The sequence below is a fragment of the Nicotiana sylvestris genome, chromosome 1 (genome assembly GCF_000393655.2).
Source record: "Nicotiana sylvestris chromosome 1, ASM39365v2, whole genome shotgun sequence".
Taxonomy (NCBI): Eukaryota; Viridiplantae; Streptophyta; class Magnoliopsida; order Solanales; family Solanaceae; genus Nicotiana; species Nicotiana sylvestris.
Genome location: NC_091057.1, coordinates 124,247,725 through 124,270,316, shown reverse-complemented (window position 1 = coordinate 124,270,316; position 22,592 = coordinate 124,247,725). Strand labels below are relative to the sequence as shown.

The following is a 22,592-nucleotide window of genomic DNA, read 5'->3' as shown; positions in this document are numbered from 1 at the left end:
TCTTGCATACTAGACCTTACAGCATGAGCTTCATGAAGGAGGGCAAGATGGTGACTCTAATTGGAGTTAATGCTAAACCTGAGGTGATCCCAGTAGATACTGAAGCTTTAAGAAGGATGTTGCATTGTGGTACCTGCGAGGTGATGGCTGAATTATCTATAACAACTGCTGGTCCTAGAGCAAAGGGGGAGAAAGAGATGAACCCTGCATTGAAAAAGTTACTGACAACTTACAAGGATGTGTTCCAGGAGCCAACTGAGGTACCACCTGAAGAGATTGTGATCATGTTATCAACCTAATTCCTGCTGCTCAACCTTTCAATCTAAAGCCATACAGGTATTCTCATGATCAAAAGAAAGCTATTGAATTCATTATCAATGACACGTTGGAAGCTGAGACCTTGGTTCCCAGTCAGTCTTCTTTTGCTTCACCTGCTTTGCTAGTCAAAAAGAAGGACTCCACTTGAAGACTATGTGTTGACTATAGGAGGTTGAACAGTTTAACTATAAAAAAATAAATATCCTATCCCTATGATTGATGATTTATTGGATGAGCTACATAGAGCTACTGTGTTTTCCAAGATAGATCTTAGAGCTGGTTACCACCAGGTGAGAATGAAGGCTGGAGAGGAGTACAAGACAACATTTAGAACTCATCATGGGCTGTGGCAATTCAGGGTCATTCCCTTTGGATTAACTAATGCCCTAGCCACTTTCCAATCATTGATGAATTCTATATTCAAGGAACAAATGAGGAAGTACATACTAGTATTTTTTGATGATGTACTAGTGTACAGTAAGAGTATGAAAGAACACTTGGAGCATCTCGAAAGGGTACTTCAACTACTAAGAAAGAACTGTCTATTTGCAAAAGAAAGCAAGTGTAAATTTGGCCAATCACATGTGGAATACTTAGGGCATGTAATCTCAGGCAAAGGGGTAAGCACTGATCATAAAAAGGTATCAGCTATTCTAGAATGGCCACAACCAAGTTCTGCAAAAGAGTTAAGAGGTTTCTTAGGGCTGACTAGTTACTACAGGAAGTTTATCAAGAATTATGCTCAGCTAAGTAAGCCCCTAACCAATTTAGTAAGGAAAGGGAATTTCAACTGGAATGAGGAAGCTACTGTAGCCTTTCAGAACCTCAAACAAGCTATGACAGTTGCTCCAGTTCTAGCTTTACCCGATTTCAGTAGACCTTTTATTTTGGAGGTGGATGCTTGCAACACTAGGGTGGGAGCAGTATTAATGCAGGATAGAAGGCCTCTAGCATTCCTAAGCTAGTCTTTAAGCAAGAGACATCAAGGATTATCTACCTATGAGAAAGAGTTGATAGCTCTACTTATAGCAGTAGCTAGATGGAGACATTACTTGCACCCACACCACTTTATAATCAAAACAGATTATTTCAGTTTGAAATTCTTGCAGGAACAAAAGATCACAACATCCCTGCAGCATAAATGCTTAACCAAACTGATGGGTTTAAGCTTTGAAATCCAGTACAAGAAGGGAGTGGAGAATATTATGGCTGATGCATTGTCGAGGATAAATGAGCAGCCATCTGAAGCTGGTGTGCCACACTGTCTACTGATAACTCAGTTGCAACCTAAATGGTTTGATGAAGTGATTGCAAGTTATGAAGCAGACCAGGAGGCGATGCAGGTTGTAACATTACTCAGCGGCAACCCTTCTGCATTGGTGGATGACACCCTACAACAAGGTATCTTAAGGCATAAAGTGAAAGTGTGTTGGTAACCATGGAACTCTAAAACAACAACTGATTTCAACCGTTCACAACTCTGGGTTAGGTGGTCATTCAAGAGTAACAACAACCTATCAAAGGCTAAAGGCAGTTTTCTATTGGCCTGCTATGATAGAAGATGTGAAGAAGATAATTCAAGAGTGTGAAGTCTCTCAAAGCTGCAAAGATGAGCAAGTGGCTTACCCAGGATTATTACAACCTCTGCCAGTACCTGAGAGGGCTTGGGAACACTTATCAATGGATTTTATTGAGAGTTTGCCAAAGTCAGAAGGGCAAGACACCATCATAGTAGTGATAGATAGATACAGTAAATATGCACAATTCATTGCATTGGCTCATCCTTTCATTGCCTCACAGATTGCCGGGGTGTTTATGGATACCATTTATAAGTTGCATGGTTTATCTAAGAGCATTGTATCTGACAGGGATAAAGTCTTCCTCAGTAACTTTTGGAGGGAACTTTTTAAGAACTTGCAGGTACATTTATGCTTTAGCTCAGCCTATCATCCACAAACAGATGGACAGACTGAGAGAGTGAATAGATGCTTGGAGAATTACGTGAGGTGCATGACAAGGCATAGACCTAAAGAGTGGAATAAATGGCTATCACTGGCTTAGTTTTGGTATAACAGTAATTACCACTCTGCCTTAAAGATGACTCCTTTCAAGGTATTGTATGGGTATGAACCACCACAACTCTCTTTTGAGTTGATTTCACAGACTAAAGTGGCTGCTATAGATCAAGTCTTGAAGGAAAGATAAATTATGGCTAAGGTATTAAAAGAGAATTTGGATAAGGCTCAAAACAGAATGAAGGTGAATGCTGACAAGAAGAGGACAGAAAGAGAGTTCAATGTTGGTGACTGGGTATTTCTGAAACTGCAACCCTATAGACAGACCTCTGTAGCTGTGAGAAAGAGTTTGAAGCCGACTTCCAAGTTTTATGGTCAAGATTAGAGCTGTTGCATATAAGCTCAACTTGCCTCCTGCTTCCATGATACATCCTGTTTTCCACATCTCTCAGCTTAAGAAGAGGATTGGACAACAATTCATTCCATCTATCGATCCTCCAATTTGCTCTTCTGATGGACAACCTCTTATAGAACCAATTGCTGTGCTGGACAGGAGGATGGTGAAGAACGGAAACAAAGCATCTACTCAGATTTTGGTGCAGTGGGTTAACCTGCTACCAGAAGAAGCTACCTGGGAGGATTACAACTTCATAGTATCTCAGTTTCCAGATTTTGAAATGTTATGAGTAGAGATTATTTGAATTAGCTGAGTCATTACTAGTCGTTAGTTAAGTTTTTATTATGTTTATTTGAGTCCTTTAGGTTATAATTTATGTTCAATGAAGGCCATAATTCTGTTAGTGGAATTGGACATGTGTCAAGCTATTAGGAAGAGCCCAGATTGGATTCTCTGCTATTTAGGTTGTCATTGTACTGAGAGAAAGGCATCCGATAATTAATCAAAAATTTCCTTCTTCCTTATCTTCATCTTCCCTCTCTTCTCTATTCTCGCTAGTAACAAGAGGATTCCTCTTGTTACATCAATCAAATTTCAAATTTTACTACAATTTCTAGAAAGTAGAGTGGGAAAATATCATTCAACGATATGAGCATAACCCTTTGTTTCTTTTCTATAGCCAAATGTAGACTTTCCCTTTGTTTCTTTTCTATAGCCAAATGCAGACTTTCCCTTTGTTTCCTTTCTATAGCCAAATGTAGACTTTCGAATAAAATATGATAAACAATACTCCATTTATTTCAGTTGATGTGGTTAAACTTGGCACACTTTTAAGAAATTCTTTTTGAAACATTTAGTCCTAAAAGCTTAAGGGGCAAAAATTTTGTGGGGTCATGATATTTGTGTGACTATAAAAACTTTTTATTAAGGGTAAAGGTAAAATTAAAAGTTTAAATTTGAATTGTTTTCAAATACAGAAATATGTTATTCTTTTTGGAAGGGACTAATAAGGAAAATGTATTATTTAGTAAGACGGAGGGAATAGTGTATACTAAGAGAGTCAAAAGATAGACATTACAGTCTATATAGTTGGTTGGATTAATGTTATATAGAAATTTAAACAAAAGAGAACGTTGGATTTTTTAAATTGACAAGGTGTACAAAAAGAAAGGGGTCGAAATGCTACCGTTTGAAACTTAAAAGGGTGCAGTGCAACTTTTTAATAAATATAGATACACATGTGGGGAACCGCAGGCAAAGCGGCGAAACTGAAAATACCCGAAAGTTAGGAATCAAATAGACCCGATTCTGATAAATCTTGTACCCTAGGTGCGAGGGTTTCTTCGACTATCTCTCTCCGGCGTATACCGGGAAATCGAATTTGTTACTGGAAAGTCCTCAATTGGATAGAGAAAAAAAGAGAGAAAATGCAAAGCGGTGGAGATGAAGTTAGCATTGACGAATTGTCTTCGAATCTTTCTACTTATAAAGAACAACTTCTGCAGGTATAAACCCTAATCTTATTCCCTCTGCGCTTTCTGAATTGTAAGTTTAGTTTTTTGAATAATATTTTTCCTTAATTTCATTTAAATTATGCCATGTTCAGCTCAAAAGCACTTTTCTCTTCTTTTTTGTTGTTGATAATTAGTTGTGCTCTTGAACAAACTTTACTGTATTGATTATCTTCAAGCTATTGTTTATACAAGCAAAATTCAGCTTGTGTGCGCATGCACATAATTGTATTGGTGTGGAGTTTTAATTAAAAAGGCACATTCTGTCATGTCCTTGATAAGAAGATTAGTTTTAGTACGGGTACTAGAAAAAAAAAGGATTTTGGATGGGGTTGTCTTTTTTCGTTTGCTTTTAAAAGATAAAATCCCTAGGTACTACTACTTTTCTGTTGTGTTGTAATTTGAAGAAAGGAATAGCACGACCGGGCTAGTTTTCTTTGCGTTTGAGTTGAAGGAGCTGCAGTTAATATACATATGGTTTCCAGCTTGGTGATCCAACCCATATAGATACCACAACTCATGCCTGTGGAACAATTCATAAAGTTGCATCAGAATGATCTTTGTTTAAGGACAAATTCTCAACCAAAAAAAGGACCTTTGTTTAAGGACAATTTTATGTGATAGGAGGCATAAGAGGTAATTGTCCCAGTTGATGACTGTGCTGTGTCTGATTTTTTGTTGTATGATAGATATTAAATCAACTTGGAAACATTAGAACATTACGAGATTTCAGTATTTCACTGTATTTTGGAAGATTTGACTAGTGCTGTTTGAGGGTGGGACGAGAAGCGAAGTGAATGGTTCCTGTAGGTTTAGCTACAAAGGTTAATGAACTGGTAGCACTGAAAACTATCAAATGTTTTTGCGTTAGAAAGGTCAGGAAAGTGGTTTGCAACCACCAAGACTGTATTGTGCAAAGAAGATGCTGATATGTCAATCCTAGTTGCACTTTCTTTCACTTTAAGTAAATCTCGTATCTAAACTGTTGCTGCTCCTGCACTTCAAATTTATAAATTTTCTTTTACTTATATACCAGGTGCGACAACTGTTACGTGATGAACCACGCAACTCCGAATATGTGGACATGGAGAAAGAGCTTGTTGAGGTGACATTTTGCGCTTTTTCTTTAGTTCTCTACTTTTCCCCCTTCGTTTCTTTTTGTTAAAGTGTTTTCTTAATGAAATCTCCCCTTAGCTTATTACCACTATCCTTTTTCGTGAGATATTTATTAGTCTCTATATCCATTAGCACAATGGGGTAAGTCGTCTTCGTAGTTAATTATTAGTTTTTCTATTCTGAATTTATTACAAGTATCTATTTCTTCTCTCTTTTTCTTACACGAACATTATATTGCCGATAAACAAGCAGTGTGAAGGAACTATCCGTGACTGAAGAAACATAAGTTAATCATTTGATTTTGAAGGTGAGGATTTTATTTTGATAGAGTAAATTACCTCAATGGTAGTGAGGGGTGTGGCGATTGTAAAATTTTGGAGCTAGCAACTTTCTCAAGGTGTCCATCACTTTCATGTCTTGATTCAATTGCAGGTCTGCGATATTTGATGGTGGCCAGCATACCTCTATCCCATGATTTCAGATGTCACTCTGTGAATCTAAGTTTGGAATTAAAAAAAGATTAATTTGTTTCTTGGCTTGTGCTAGGAAAATAGTTCTAAACCAGGATAACTTTCTGAAATGCAGGTGATTGCCTTAACGGAGGAGCTCCTTGCAACTGCAAAACAAAGTGATGATGGGATGGGTACCGGGACCAGTGGTGATGCATCTCATGGTTTTCACCATTCTGGGAATTCTAATGTGGTATATCCTTAAGATTAGATTGTTAAGAGTTATCATCCTTTGGTGGATATTTCTCTCCCTATAATTCTTGAAAAGTGTTAGATTTTAGTTGGAAAGGATGAAAATTAGCTTCGTGCAGTTAATGATGGTGTATCTAAATTGTTTTCTGGCTGATTTCTACCAAAGACCAAGTTCCCTTCCCCAATGAAGATTGTAAAATTTGTTGGAATTCGGAACCACTATTTTGGTAAGGAAACCTTTGTGGATGTAATTTTGCAAGGCTTTTTTTTTTTTTTGGTTTTGGGGGGGGGGGGGGGGGTAAGTTTCTGATGGATCATAGTTCCTTTAGCTTTTTAAGGAATTGGAAGTTGCAAACAATAAAGATATTATCTTAAGGGAAGAAGACTGACATTATTGCTTCAATCATAGTATAATAGATTTATCCTTTTCGTCAACAACAACAACCATGCCTCAATCCAAGCTATTTGGGGTCAGCTGTATGAATCCTCAATATCATAAATACTCTGTTGGGTCAACATGGAGTATTGGTTTTCTTTCCTTTTGATGGATTATAGATTTATCTACATAGTAAGCACTAGTAATTGGCATCTTCATTTTTTTTGCACTAGTAATTGGCATCTTCATTTTTTTGTACGTGCGTATTACTGATTTTATCCTTTTTTTGGTTAATGGCCATAAATGTTTTGTTGTAAGGCTTCTCCCATTTCACTTTTCATCAATTTATGCACTATACCCCCATAGAGGTGTTCCAAAAAGAAAGAAAGAGAGAGAGAGGGATGGAACAAAGTCCTTTTTCTTATGTTTGGTTCCTAACATCCTCTTTCCGCAGGAATCAGGGTCAACATTGGACCATGCCGATAAGTTTCCTGTAGGCACTAAAGTACAAGCTGTTTGGAGTGAAGATGGAGAGTGGTGAGTAGAAATTTCTGTGGTGATTGTTCTTTTTTCTTTTCTGTTTTTCAATTTTTGAAGTTTTATAATCTCTTCAATTATTCTTTACCTTGTCTTTCTCTTTCTTGTTGTTGATTTAGTTGATTTTCCAGGTATGATGCCACCATTCATGCACATACTCCAAATGGCTATTATGTTTGCTATGATGACTGGGGTAACAAGGAAGAGGTATTGCCTTCTTTTTATGCTTTAATGGAAGTGTCTTGATTGGCTTTAAAGCACTGTTTCAGTTTTTCTTTTTGTTTTTTCTTCTCTTTTAAATTCTTTTCCTTATGTTGTTTTTCGTCTAAATGATCTGTGATTTTGTTTATCCTTCTAGCTAGGCTAGACCATATCTATTTTCCAGCTTCTCTGTTGTCTTTAGTCTAAACCAAAGTGCCAACAAAGGAAAAAGGAATTAAATTTTATTAGTTTTAGTTCAATAACTTTAATTAATAAAATATATACTTATACATGACGTAATATATATATTTATTGGCTGTATCCTAACACCTTTATCTGCACTCGGATCCATAAACCCGGATCCTAAATATTAAGTGATGAAGAATCCGACCTCTAGATCTGCACCCGGATACGGTACCCGCACCCAAGTCCGACCAACATAAATATGTTGACGGAAGTATGCAAACATCACAAGAATCAGTCTGGTGATATGCTTATTCTGCTTATTTAGTTGTTAATCGATAAAGAAACTGTGTTTGCAAGGGGAAGTTGTCCATTGTAGCCAAACAATATGTCCAGTTGTTGTAATAATTACAACAACAACAATAATAATAATAATAATTATTGTTATTGTTGTTATAAAAAGGCAGTTATTTGGTGATCAACCAAGGGTTAAAATCTCTCGTTGTCTTGAAAATTGAGCATAGGTTATGGGGTACTGTTAATTTAATTATGTAATCACAAGTAAGGATTGAGTTGTGTCAATTTTTCTTCTTTAAGCGTGTGCAGTTGTTGTGGTTGCCGACTTCCAGGTTCTACTCCCACCGTGACTGTTTTGGTTTAGTTCTCGTATTGAAATTAAGAAAGGATTGCTTCCCTTTTTGGTAATTCTTAATAGTTCTGTTCTAGCCTTCTAGGCCGCTCTGGATTATATCATATTTTAAATTGTTGCTCTTGTTTTTCCTCTGATATACTTGTGCAAAAGGGGACAATGTGTCAAGTATTAGTGTAGTATTAGTTTGTTATAAGATTTGGAGAATAATTGTTTCAGTGTATGCATACATGTATATATAGATGTTGAAATGGAAGTACAGTGAGATGTGTGTTAATGCTAATATCGTACTGTCACACACACATAAATACACAGACATGGTGTGTGTGTGCGCGCGCACGCTCCATCTAAAGATGTTTGTGTACTTCCTGTTTTCTTTTTCTGTTACTTTTTGGTTCTACTTTATTATTATTCATCAAGTGTTGTTACCAGTTTCAAAAAAAATAAAAAAAATATTCATCAAGTGTTGGAGTTATTTTAGATTAGTGTAACATCAACTTGTAATTTCAGGTGGATCATGCTAATATAAGACCACTTCAAGAGGGACCTGTCAACCCTTTGGTTGAAGCAGAAAAGATAGCTGAGGCCACAAAACAAGCTCTCAAACGAAAGATAGCTCAAGCTGCAGCTAGTGATGTCCAATCGCGGAGTTTGCCAGCAAAGCTTCTCATTGATCCTAATGATCCAGAAGATGTGGTATGTTGAATGTCAAATTTAGGGTTGTCTGTTGTCTTTTGCCCAATTATTTACTTCAGAAATATGATTGGGGGTGAAGGTCTGAATCTTGGGTTGATAGATAGGACAGTCTATTTGTTGGGATCTATTTTGCTTAAAGTAGGCCTAATTTTCTTGAGGTTAGCTCTGCACCATCTGCAGGCTGGGCTAGGTACTATAATCTCAAAGCAGTTTCAAGTAGTCCAACATACTGAATGTAAAAGTTAAAAGGCTTCATAAAAGCAGGGACTAATTGGCTTTTGTACATGGTGACTAATCCACCTTTACTTGCTTTCACCTCTTGCCTTCTGTTGTTTCTTTATTTGCAAAAATTGTCTTTTTTTTTATTTTTTTTATTTTCATCCCGACTAATGACCTCATCTTTATTCTTCATAGAAAGCTGCCAAACGTAAAAAGATTCATGCTTTCAAGTCTAAGATGCGGATTGAACAACTTGAGGTTGCTCAAAACAAGAGGCAAAACGCTTGGCAACAATTTCAATCAACTAAAGGTCAGACTAAGAAGGTATGCTGGTCACTTATTCTCAGGTTGATAACCTCATATATGAATCACAATTTTAAGAGATTGTGCGTACTGTGTAATATGATGATTTCTCTTTCTATTGTATTTCTCACTTCTATCTTATCAAAAAAATTATATTTCTCACTAGAATCACATGCTTTTCATGTTCATAAGCAACTCTATGATTTTACTTGTGTCTGTAAAAATCTGCATTTATTTGTAAAGTACTTCACATTGCTATTGGATATCTTTATCCTGTAGTTGTCTTCGTTATCCATAGTTGTGTTTGGTCTTAAAAGTAGTAGCCAGATCCGTGTGGCACTACCACTTATATCATTTTATTATTTCTAAAGCCTTTTAAGCTGCTGATATCTTATGCGTTGCTAATGTATTAATTATATTTCAGGTGGGATTTTTCTCTGGTCGAAAGCGTGAGAGTATCTTCAAGTCTCCAGAAGATCCTCATGGTAAGGTTGGTGTAACCGGAAGTGGCAAAGGTTTGACAGATTTTCAGAGAAGGGAAAAACATTTGCATCTAAAAGGCGCAAATGCTGAGGCTTCTGATGAATAGATGCTGGTCCCCATAGTTTTGCAAGACCATTGTCCATCTGCTGCCTAAGTTTAGAAGGTGTCATACCTATATGTAAACAGATGTTCCTCCCCAATTTCGTTAACGTGATGCTGCATAGTAGGACTATAGGTGTTGTTCTCTTCATATGCGATTGTTAGAAATTTATAAATCCTAAGTTGGAAGAGCATGATTTTATGGATAAAAATCAACCTCTGACGAATCTTAACTCTGATACCCCTTTGGATATATTCTTATCTACCTGGGCCTCGATTCTTCTTGAGCTATTTTAGACAGTCAGATGGCAGCTTGTAGGGGTTTAGGGGTAAGGTCTGCGTATACACTACCCTTCCCAGACCTCACCTGTGGATGATATTGGGTTTTTTTGTTGTTGTTATTGTTGTAGATCGCAGCTTGTAAGCTTTTATCTACTTCAACCATTAAGGAACTGTGGTCAATAGATGAGTAGAGGGTTGTTGCCTAATGAAGGCCTTCAATTGAGTTCATTTGTACAAGAGGAATAGAATGAGAATGAAACATCGTAAGAGAAAAAGCAAATATAAGTATTGCATTTTGGTCATTAATATATACAACTGAACATAAATGATCACTTGTAGTAATATTGACTGCAAAACAATTTAATTTATATATAATGATGGTATAAATATTTTTTGCATTATCTGTATAATTTAATTAGTTGTAGATGATATCCGGCCTTAATTTTGTAGGTTATTAAGCCCTTTTTTTAAGGACCATCAACTGTAGTTTTCTTCTTTTATCACCAGGTTGTGTAAAAAAAGTTAAGATAGCGTAAAACAAATTTGCACTTCCTATGTATAGAACTTGAACTCATTCAGATAATTGTCACGACGGCATCTTCAACAATAAAAGCTCGATTTCCTCCTAGATTGAAGTAAATTGTGCAGATTAGCCTTCTATTTGCCGTTGGATAGGTTGTTTCAGCTTCCACTCGACAAGTTCCTTTATTTCACAAGCTGAAAATGCCCTTAATTTGATGGTGACATTTAATGCAATATACAAATACATGATCATAGAACACACTTAAATGGGCAAGCAGAGAATGATAGTAATATTTGAAAGAATTAAGTCATATCAATACCAGTTGTATTACAATAAGCTATGATACATATGATGACCAAAAGAATGGAACCAAATATTTTTTCATAAAAAAGAATAATGTATGGAGGGGCCATTGTAACCCTTTTAGTTAACATATTAATGAGCAATGAAGCAATGGTTTATAAGAGGGAGGGCCTATCCTATCTCCAACATAAAAAACATGTCTCAGACATGTTTCTTTGGAGAAGAGAGGAAACAACAGTATAATGAAGACATCATCTTCAAAAGCTTACTAGATTTTCCATTGGAGTAATCTATGTTTGTCCTTTTCCTTTCACCACCAAAAAAAGCCCCACCTTGCCCTTTTCACTTACTCTTTTTGACTTTATGCATATTACTTTCATTATGTTCCACGAATATGCACCACATAGCAGTTTTTAGATTTACTGGAAAAAGTATATTAATTTATTATCATTAGTGGAAAAAAAATGATAGAATGTGTTTTAGTTAATTGAGAGGATAACTGATGATTGTCTAAAAAAAAAAAAAAATGGGTGTCATATATTTATTGAATTAGAGTGAACGATCGTGAGTAAGTTTATTGTACTTGCTTTCTGTTATTTTTTTGTCATTCAAAAGCGAGTGAATAGGTCCACAATTTTCTGCATGATCGAGGAAGTGATATTGATGTACTAGAAAAATTAAATACATTGAATCTTGTAAATGGAAAGCTACCTAATTCTTCAAAGCCAGAGGCTCGTGGCCGGAGACCGAAGACTAGAAGAACCTTTGAAAAGGGGACCTCCTTTTTTCATCAAAATATATGCAACTTCAAAACTGTTTTATACAATCAAATAAAATTGTTTTTATTTCAGTGTAAGTTTTATGCGCATGGAGGGTGTTAAAAATATTCATATAGTTATATATAAATTTCTATGATAAGTATGACTCCCTCCGGTCGACTTTAACAGCTTGTTTGGATGGTTGATATGTATCGTTTCATAATATATTGTACTGTTTTAATGTATACAATATTTGGATAGATTGTATTGTTTTATGTCGTTTTAGGGTGTCATGCACCAACAATATGAAGAGTAAATTTGCAATATTATAAAGAAAAAATAAGGTATGAGGTAGAATTATTATATAAAAAGGTAGGGTAAAGGATAAAATAAGATTATTTAATAATATAGAAGCAAGATGAGAGAAAAAAAAAATAAGGGAACAACGTGACCACACCAAATCAGTCGTTCCATAAAGTGACACTTTTCGTAGTTGCATAACGACGAATTTCGATGTGATATAATAAAATTTAAGTAACAAGACGATATAATACAACAGGTAACAACCATCCAAACAAGCTGTAAATGATTTTTTGGCATTTTTTGTGGTCCATAATATTTGATTTTTTTAGATATCAAAAAGCAATTAACTTCTTTCCAAAGTTGCCTGTAACACTCCTCAAATTTATAAAAGTTTAGAGACACGCTAACTATAGAACTAAATTATTACTATTTTTATCTTGCCTATAGTGATGTGTGTGTATGTGTGTGTATATATATATATATATATATATATATATATATATATATATATATATATATATATATATATTTGGATATACAATTAGAAAAATATTAATAATTTTATTATTATTAATTATTAAAAGTGGGTATCATTAATTATTAGTTAAAAAAAAGGGAAAGGGGACTAAAAGCCCATAAAAGGGCTATTGGAAACTAAAGGCTTTAAGCCTTAAAGAGAACAAAACCCACGTTCTGATTCTTCAAAAAGGGCGAAGGCTTTTGCCTTAGATGAAAAGCAGAAGACTAAGTTCTGTTCGCTCACGAAACAGAGCACGTAGGCAACAGAAAAAAATCCTAGGGTTTTTCATAACTCATTTATTCTTGAACTCAGGTATGTAAAATCCCCTATTGTCAATTACCCTATAGTAGTAATAGGTAAGAATTTAATAGCTAATTTCTTTCTTCCTCTATATCATCAATAAATTTCATAATTATGTGTAGTACTTTAAAATTGATTGAAATGCACTGGTTGTTGTAGAATCGATTGTTTGAATGATGTCAATTGGACTGGGGCCTACGTATTGGCTCGAGAAGTTTTGAGGTGAGTTTATATAACCCTTTACTAAAGTGGTTTAACTCATAAAAGCACGCAAACAAGGTGTTTGATGAATTTCTTAAAAGAGTTTATATTTATTTAATTGGAGCGAGTGAGTACTTATTAACTTAGAATTGTTCTAGCAAAATTTAGTGTTCTCGCGCCTAATGGCAGCAAGTCCATTCCTGCTGCATCTTCTAGTCTTGTAAGTATAAATTTAGTGTACTCTTATTTTACATGGAGAATAGAGGGATTTCCAAGTGTTTCTGTTTGAAATTTCAATCAGGCAGAATGGTTTGTTATTTGGTAAGCTTTGCATAGAAAGTCAAAGATTAGATTTTTAGATGACTTATTATGATATGTGTGCTTAAATTTTCAGATTTTTGGGTTATTCTTATATGTTATTTTCATGTTGAAAATTTATGAATAAGAAAGAATCTTTAGAAATACTTTTACATGTTTATTTCATTCTTATGCCATGCTTTACATTTAAGGACACCAGAATGAGCATGTACATGATGTTCTATAAATAAAAAATTTAGACTTGAAAAATCACAAGAAGAAGTTTTAGAAAGAAAAGATTTTTGAGAGTATCTTTTATTCTGAGATGGGGTCATCGTACAGGCCGAGAGTCCTGACCAAGGCGTTGACTTCCTGAAACTACTTGTGCCGAAGTAGGGAGCACACGAGCCGAGGGTCTCATTGCTGAGAATTTAATTAGCCATGCTAAGGTATGATACATGAGCGCTGAGAACGATGAATCGAGTGGCACCTCGTGGATTGAGCCTATTCGATCAGGTTGGGATCGAACCCGTGCCGATCACACGGTGACTGAGACAGAATTAAGTCAGGATAATTGGAACTACCAAAGTATAAAGTGAAGTATTTTTTTTAAAGAAAGAAAAAGAAGAGAATTTCTTTTAGAATATTCATAAACTGTTATTATGCAATTATTTTAGAATTATTCTTATAAGCTTTATATTTTACATGCATTTAGAACCTTTGCTCGTAATATATATGTTATTAAAGTTTTGCCCCTTGTTGTTGAGACTCACTGAGTACAATGGATGGTACTGACGTTCTCTTTTGGGAACCTACGTTGGTCTGCGGTATAACGTAAGAACCGGATTTGCAGGCGAGCATGCTACGAGTTAGGACTTCCTTTCTTCCAGTGCTATTGGTGAACTCCGCTTTTGTTCGTGGAGTATTCCTTATAGTCATTTTTATTTAGCTATTTCTTTGTTTACTTAGAGAACTAGCCAGGAAATCTCAAGTCCTGAACAATGCGTCAGTTTATCAGTAGAGGCTTCATAGACATAGTTGTTGGGTCAAGATTCAGATGTTTTTTTTATAATAACTTAGCAGTAATTCAGTAGTTACTACGAATAAAGTTTTGGAGTTGATTTATTTAAATATTTAAAGTAATCAAAAGTATTTGGTTAGAGTATTGCCTTGTTGCATATAAAGTTTGGAGTTATAATAGATTTGATAAGCAGAGATGGTTCGCTCGGTCATGTTTAGTGATCGAGTACCGGTCCCGGCTTGCTCAGAAAATGGGTCGTGACAAACTTGGTATCAAAGCCTCAAGTTTATGGAGTCCTAGGGGTCTATGAAGCCGTGTTAGTAGAGTCTTGTTTATGGGCATGAAGCGCGCCATACTTATAAACAGGAGGCTACAAGCATTTAGGAAAAATATTTGTCATACTTTAGATCGTGTAGTAGATCCTACCTATATGAAATTATCTAATGTATTCGTTCTTCACAACTCGCAGAAATGGCTCGTACTCGCAACTCTGACACCGACACTCAGGATGCTGCTCAAGAAACTATTGCTACTATTATGGCTCAAGGCAGAACTAAAAAGGCTTCAACTAAGAAAAGGAGAGGTAAATCCACAAAGGGTGTTCTAGTACCCCAGATTGAACATGTAGAAGGGGTGGAGCATGATGAGCAAGTACCTCAGGATCCAACGCCACCCCAAAAACAGCTCCGACTCAAACAACTATATCCCCAGAGGTGGGTCAGATGTTTAATGCAGTCAACAATGCTATGGAGATGTTTAAAACCTTTATGACCAACCAGAACGAGAGAAGAGATGAGATTCCACCTCAATCAAATAGACAGAACAATTCTGAGTCATCAAGAGTGAATGAATTTTTGAAGTTGAGTCCTCCAGTATTCCATGGTTCTATAGTTGATGAAGGTCCAATGTTATAGATGAACGGTGTTAAGAAAGCCCTCCGAGTGATGAAAGCATTTGATGATGAAGCTGTGGAGCTAGCTGCTTACCAGCTTAGAGATGTGGTCGGCGCTTGGTTTGAGATATGGGAAAAGGAAAGAGATGAAGATGATGGTCCGCCTACCTGGGAAGAATTTGAAGAAGCCTTCATGGCTAACTTTATCCCAGAAGAGGATAGAGAAGCTAAGGCTACAGAGTTCGAACATCTCAAGCAAGGGAATAAAAGTGTGCAAGAGTACTACATGGAATTCAAAAGGTTAGCTAAGCATGCTCCTCACATGGTGAAGACTGAAAAAGCAAAGATTCGCAGGTTTGTTGGCGGTTTAGCTTACCACATTAAGGATACGACATCAGCTGCAACAGTAGGGATGGAAGCCTTCTCCTCTGTTGTCGGATTTGCCAAGCACTTAGAGAAAGACAGACAACTAAGGAGAGAAGAAAAAGATCATAACAAGAAAGCGCTGACAACGGCCAAGTTTAATGGTACATCCAACGGAGGTGGAAGGGATTCCTCTAATAAGGAGTCATTAGCACCAACTCAGTCTAGTCATCAGTAAGGTGGTGGGCCTTCCTTCAGACGTACTCAGAGTTATGGAAATCAGTATCGCCAGAATCAGAATTTTAGGACATCATCCTCACATAGCCAGAGTCATGCTGAGCAACATTCACACCAGCAAAGTCTTTATGGAACATGTAAGCGGCAACATTCAGGTCAGTGCAAGCTCGGGTTTCATGGTTGATACCATTGTGGAGACATTGGTCATATAAAGGCCAACTGCCCAAAGTTGCGACGTAATTTCAGTGGTGGATCAACTCTTCCTTCTAGTTCCTCAGCTACTACAGTTGTACCCCCCAGGCTCGTGGTTCTCATAATCAGACCGGGCATGAAGCAGGTAGAGGTGCAGACCGAGTTACTCAGGGAGGGGGACAACTCCGTTTGTTTGCTACACTTGCGTCAGAGTGTAGAAGCATCTGCAGAAGTTATTACATGTATACTTTTAGTCTGCTTACATAATGCTTATGCCATAATGGATCTAGGTTCAACGTTTTCATATGTGACTCCATACTTTGCAATTAACCTCGGACTAGAACCTGAACAACTTAGTGAGCCGTTCCTAGTATCTATTCCAGTTGGCGAGTCAGTGAAAGTCACCAGAGTCTATAGAGGTTGTATAGTTTCGGTCCAAGGTCGCAACACCAAAGCCGATCTCATAGAGTTAGAAATGGTGGATTTTGATGTGATCATGGGTATGGATTGGTTGTCTTCCTGCTATGCCATGTTAGATTGTCATGCCAAGATAGTCAGGTTCCAATTTCCAAATGAAGAAGTCTTAGAGTGGAAGGGTAGCTTAGCATCTCTTGTAGGTAAGTTTATTTCTTACCTTAAGGCACAACGAATGATCGATAAAGGGTGTCTTGCCTATTTGGCTCACATTATTAATCCAGAATCAGAACTACCAACTCTTCAGTCAGTGCCAGTTGTTAGAGAATTTCTAGAAGTTTTCCCAGATGACCTTCCCGGACTTCCTCCCGAAAGAATCATAGACTTCGGCATTGATCTCATGCCAGGCACTCAACCCATATCTATACCTCCTTATAGGATCGCTCCAGTAGAATTTAATGAGTTGAGAGAACAGTTGAAAGACCTTCTTGACAAGGGTTTCATCAGACCGAGTGTTTCACCGTGGGGTGCCCCAGTCCTGTTTGTCAAGAAGAAAGATGGGTCTCTCAGAATATGTGTCGACTATCGGCAGTTGAATAAAATTACCATTAAGAACAAGTACCCACTGCCAAGAATTGATGATTTATTTGATCAACTCTAGGGTGCAAAGTACTTTTCAAAAATAGACTTGAGATTGGGGTACCATCAGTTGAGAATCAGAAAAGAGGATATATCTAAAGCAACCTTTAGGACTCGCTACGGGCACTATGAATTTCTAGTGATGTCCTTCGGGTTGACAAATGCTCCAGCTGCATTCATGGACCTCATGAATAGAGTTTTCAAGCCATTCCTGAATACCTTTATTATGGTGTTTATAGACGATATTTTGGTATACTCTAAGAGCAAAGAAGAACATACAGAACACCTTAGAATAGCCTTGCAGACCTTGAAGGAGAATGAGCTTTATGCCAAGTTTTCAAAATGTTAGTTCTGGTTGCAGTCAGTGGCATTCTTAGGCCATATGGTATCTAGCGAAGGAATAAAAGTAGACCCTCAGAAGACAGAAGCAGTCAAGAACTGGCCTAGGCCGACAACGCCAACCGAAATCAGGAGCTTCTTGGGGCTAGCTGGCTACTATAGAAGGTTTGTAGAGGGGTTTTCATCACTTGTAGCTCCATTGACTAAGTTGACTCAGTAAGCAGTTAAGTTCCAATGGTCAGACGCTTGTGAGCAGAGTTTTCAAGAGTTAAAGAAGAGGTTGACCACTGCACCTGTGTTAACCTTGCCGACAGGTTTGGGTGGGTTCACAATGTATTGTGATGCCTCTAGAGTGGGCATTGGTTGTGTTCTTATGCAAAATGAAAAAGTTATTGCTTATGCTTCTAGGCAGTTAAAGAATCATGAAAAAAACTACCCCACACACGACTTGGAGCTTGCAGCAGTGGTGTTTGCATTAAAAATATGGCGATACTACCTTTATGGCAAGCATTCTGAAGTGTTTACAGATCACAAAAGTCTCCAGTATATTTTCAAGCAAAAAGAAATAAATTTGAGACAAAGAAGGTGGCTGTAGCTATTGAAATATTATGACATCAATATCCTTTATCACCCAGGCAAAGCTAATATGGTAGCAGATGCACTTAGTAGGAAGTCAATGGGTGTCTTGGCCCATCTTGCAGTACAAAGGCGATCTTTAGGTCGAGAAATTCAAAAACTAGCAAATGATGGAATTAGATTGGATGAGACCGAAGAAGGAGATATAACTGCTTATGCCTTAGCGCAATCCTCCCTTGTTGCGCATGTTAAGGCTAAGCAAGACGAAGATCCGTACTTATTGAAGTTAAAAGAAGGAGTCAAAAATAAAGAAATCATTGCCTTCACTCTAGGAAGTGACGGAGTTTTGAAGTTGAATGATCGGTTATGTGTGCCCGATGTAGATGGTCTTAGGAAGGCCATAATGGAAGAAGCTCACAGTTCGAGATACTCTATCCATCCAGGTGCTACCAAAATGTATCTAGACTTGAAAGAGTTGTATTGGTGGAAAGGAATGAAGAAACAAGTAGAAGATCATGTGGCTAAATGTTTGAATTGCCAGCAAGTCAAAGCCGAGCATCAGAGGCCGGGTGGCCTAGCTCAAGATATAGAGATACCACAGTGGAAGTGGGAGATGATTAATATGGATTTCGTAGTAGGTCTACCTCGCACGTACCGTAAACATGATTCAATTTGGGTTATTGTAGACCGACTGGCAAAGTCCGCGCATTTCCTACCAGTAAAGACGACAGATTTCGCAGAGCAGTATGCGCAGTTGTACATTAAAGAAATAGTCCGATTGCATGGTACTCCAGTTTCAATCATATCCGACAGAGGCGCTCAGTTTACAACGCATTTTTGGCAGGCATTTCAGAAAAGATTAGGTACCAAGGTCAATTTAAGCACTGCTTTCCATCTACAGACCGATGGCCAGGTAGAAAGAACCATTCAAACTCTCGAAGATACGCTGCGTGCGTGTGTTATAGATTTTGGAGGTAATTGGGATGATCACTTGACACTTATATAATTTGCTTACAATAACAGCTATCATGCCAACATTGGTATGGCTCCTTATGAAGCGTTGTATGGGCGGAGATGTAGGTTTCCAGTGGGCTGGTTTGAACCAACAGAGGTGCCGTTGATTGGTCCAGAGTTTGTTTGTGAGGCCTTGGAGAAAGTTTAGCTAATTAGAGAAAGACTTAAAGCGGCTCAGAGTCGTCAAAAGTCTTATTCTGATAAGAGGCATCATGAGTTAGAGTTCATGGTTGGTGATAAGGTGTTTTTGAAAGTTTCACCAATGAACGGGGTTATGAGGTTTGGTAAGAAAGGGAACTTAGCCCTAGATTTATCGGACCTTATGAAATTCTAAAAAAGAAAGGAAACGTGGCTTATAAGCTAGCGCTACCCGTTGAGTTGTCCTCTGTTCATCCTGTCTTTCATGTGTCTATGCTTAGAAAGTATATCCATGATGAGTCACATATAATACATGTCGATACCATAGAAATTAAGGAAGGCCTGACTTATGAAGAGGTACCTATAGAAATTCTCGATAGACAAGTAAGAAAGTTGAAAACAAAAGATATACCATCGGTAAAAGTTTTGTGGAGTAATCACGATTCAAAAGAATCTACGTGGGGGTCGAGGAAGATATGAAAAAGAAATATCCATATTTATTTGAGGAAAAAGGTATGTGAACCTAGGTTTGGATTGACATTTATATTTTATTTATTAAATACAAGTTAGCAAGTATTTATGTCCTTCCTAGATTATATTTAGTTGTTGTAGTAATTTAGTTATGCCGTAGTATATTTAATTCATAAAGTGATTTACTTGTGCTAAAGTTGTTGTGCTTTAGATTCTTGTTAGTTATTGTGGTACTTCCTTAACGGAGTATGAGTAATTAATTTATGAGCTGCGTATGGTGCCTATGAATGGCCTGTTATGGTATATTTGGTTGTTGTTGACGTAGTCGTGGTATTTGTGACAGAGATATTTTTTTTGGCTAGTCCAATTTACAAGGGAAACTCTGCCGAAATTTTTGAAAATTTAGGGAGTTAGCCAAAATTCTGAGTCCCTTGGAAGAGTGAGTAGTGCTAAGAAATATTTAAGAGGTTCAAGGACCTAAGGGATGATTGTTAGCTTAAGAATAAGGCCCTAGCAACATTCAAGAACGAATGTTTTTAAGGAGTGAAGATTGTAACACTCCTCAAATTTCTAAAAGTTTAGAGACACGCTAACTGTAGAACTAAATTATTACTATTTTTATTATTTTTATCTTGCCTATAGTGATGTGTGTGTGTGTGTGTGTGTGTGTATATTTGGATATACAATTAGAAAAATATTAATAATTTTACTATTATTAATTATTAAAAACGGGTATCATTAATTATTAGTTAAAAAAAAGGGAAAGGGGACTAAAAGCCCATAAAAGGGCTATTGAAAACTAAAGACTTTAAGCCTTAAAGAGAACAGAACCCACGTTCTGATTCTTCAAAAAGGGCGAAGGCTTTTGCCTTAGACGAAAAGCAGAATACTAAGTTCTGTTCGCTCACGAAACAGAGCACGTAGGCAACAAAAAAAAAATCCTAAGGTTTTTCATAACTCACTTATTCTTGAACTCAGGTATGTAAAATCTCCTATTGTCAATTACCCGACATTAGTAATAAGTAAGAATTGAATAGCTAATTCCCTTCTTCCTCTATATCATCAATAAATTTCATAATTATGTGTAGTACTTTAAAATTGATTAAAATGCACTGGTTGTTGTAGAATCGATTGTTTGAATGATGTCAATTGGACTGGGGCCTACGTATTGGCTCGAGAAGTTTTGAGGTGAGTTTATATAACCCTTTACTAAAGTGGTTTAACTCATAAAAGCACACAAACAAGGTGTTTGATAAATTTCTTAAAAGAGTTTATATTTATTTAATTGGAGCGAGTGAGTACTTATTAACTTAGAATTGTTCTAGCAAAATTTAGTGTTCTCGCGCCTAATGGCAGCAAGTCCATTCCTGCTGCATCTTCTAATCTTGTAAGTATAAATTTAGTGTACTCTTATTTTACATGGAGAATAGAGGGATTTCCAAGTGTTTCTGTTTGAAATTTCAATCAGGCAGAATGGTTTGTTATTTGGTAAGCTTTGCATAGGAAGTTAAAGAGCAGATTTTTAGATGACTTATTATGATATGTGTGCTTAAATTTTCAGATTTTTGGGTTATTCTTATATGTTATTTTCATGTTGAAAATTTATGAATAAGAAAGAATCTTTAAAAATACTTTTACATGTTTATTTCATTCTTATGCCATGCTTTACATTTAAGGACACCAGCATGAGCATGTACATGATGTTCTATAAATAAAAGATTTAGACTTGAAAAGTCACAAGAAGAAATTTTAGAAAGAAAAGATTTTTGGGAGTATCTTTTATTCTGAGATGGGGTCATCGTACAGACCGAGGGTCCTGACCAAGGCGTTGACTTCCTGAAACTACTTGTGCCAAAGTAGGGAGCACACGAGCCGAGGGTCTCGTTGCTGAGAATTTACTTAGCCATGCTAAGGTATGATACATAAGCGCTGAGAACCATGAAGCGAGTGGCACCTCGTGGATTGGGCCTATTCGATCAGGTTGGGATCGAACCCGCGCCGATCACACGGTGACTGAGACAGAATTAAGTCAGGATAGTTGGAACTCCCAAAATATAAAGTGAAGTATTTTTTTTAAAGAAAGAAAAAGAAGAGAATTTCTTTTAAAATATTCATAAACTGCTATTATGCAATTATTTTAGAATTATTCTTATAAGCTTTATATTTTACATGCATTTAGAACATTTGCTCGTAATGTATATGTTATTAAAGTTTTGCCCCCTGTTGTTGAGACTCACTGAGTACAATGGATGGTACTGACGTTCTCTTTTGGAAACCTACGTTGGTCTGCGGTACAACGTAGGAACCGGATTTGCAGGCGAGCAGGCTACGAGTTAGGACTTCCTCTATTCCAGTGCTATTGGTGAGCTCCGCTTTTGTTCGTGGAGTATTCCTTATAGTCATTTTTATTTAGCTATTTCTTTGTTTACTTAGAGAACTGACAAGAAAATCTCAAGTCCTGAGCAGTGCGTCAGTTTATCAGTAGATGCTTCATAGACATAGTTATTGGGTCAAGATTCAGATGTTTTTTTATAATAACTTAGCAGTAATTCAGTAGTTACTACGAATAAAGTTTTGGAGTTGATTTATTTAAATATTTAAAGTAATCAAAAGTATTTGGTTAGAGTATTGCCTTGTTGCATATAAAGTTTGGAGTTATAATAGATTTGATAAGCAGAGATGGTTCGCTCGGTCATGTTTAGTGATCGAGTGCCAGTCCCGACTTGCTCAAAAAATGGGTCGTGACATTGCCCTTGGAATAAAGAGTCTAGAAGTAGTTTGTTATATTTTCAATGAGCAAATTAAGATTAATATGGTTGATTTCATTCTTAATTAATTAATGCTAAAATGTGAATTCCTTGATACGTGTGAAAAAAGCCAAAAATATTAAAGTTGACCGGAAGGAGTACTTGCTAGCAAAAGTTAACCTACACTGCTAATGTAACATATCTTGCACTGAGAGTACATATAACTTGGAAAAAAAGAGTTTCATATAACCAACCAAT

At 36.7% G+C, this 22,592-nt stretch overlaps 2 protein-coding genes across 4 annotated transcripts; both read left to right on the top strand.

Moving 5' to 3' along the window:
* Positions 1 to 2,526: 2,526 nt before the first annotated feature.
* On the top strand, positions 2,527 to 3,019 carry LOC138874337 (uncharacterized). The gene is made up of 2 exons (XM_070152761.1): positions 2,527 to 2,628; positions 2,714 to 3,019. Exons 1-2 carry the CDS (start codon positions 2,527 to 2,529, stop codon positions 3,017 to 3,019), a joined length of 408 nt encoding a protein of 135 aa, XP_070008862.1.
* A 964-nt stretch (positions 3,020 to 3,983) lies between these two features.
* LOC104214530 (uncharacterized) lies at positions 3,984 to 10,292 on the top strand. Of its 3 annotated transcripts, XM_070167595.1 has the most exons (9): positions 4,217 to 4,235; positions 5,278 to 5,346; positions 5,610 to 5,664; positions 5,790 to 6,059; positions 6,889 to 6,971; positions 7,103 to 7,178; positions 8,515 to 8,700; positions 9,115 to 9,243; positions 9,647 to 10,292. In XM_070167595.1, exons 4-9 carry the CDS (start codon positions 5,937 to 5,939, stop codon positions 9,809 to 9,811), a joined length of 762 nt encoding a protein of 253 aa, XP_070023696.1. In that variant the 5' UTR covers positions 4,217 to 4,235; positions 5,278 to 5,346; positions 5,610 to 5,664; positions 5,790 to 5,936; the 3' UTR covers positions 9,812 to 10,292. The 3 variants fall into 3 exon arrangements, with proteins under 3 accessions (XP_009762521.1, XP_070023696.1, XP_070023698.1); XM_009764219.2 differs by lacking the exon at positions 5,610 to 5,664 and having other exon boundaries at positions 3,984 to 4,235; positions 5,943 to 6,059; XM_070167597.1 differs by lacking the exons at positions 4,217 to 4,235; positions 5,610 to 5,664 and having other exon boundaries at positions 5,323 to 5,346.
* The last annotated feature ends 12,300 nt before the right edge of the window (positions 10,293 to 22,592 follow it).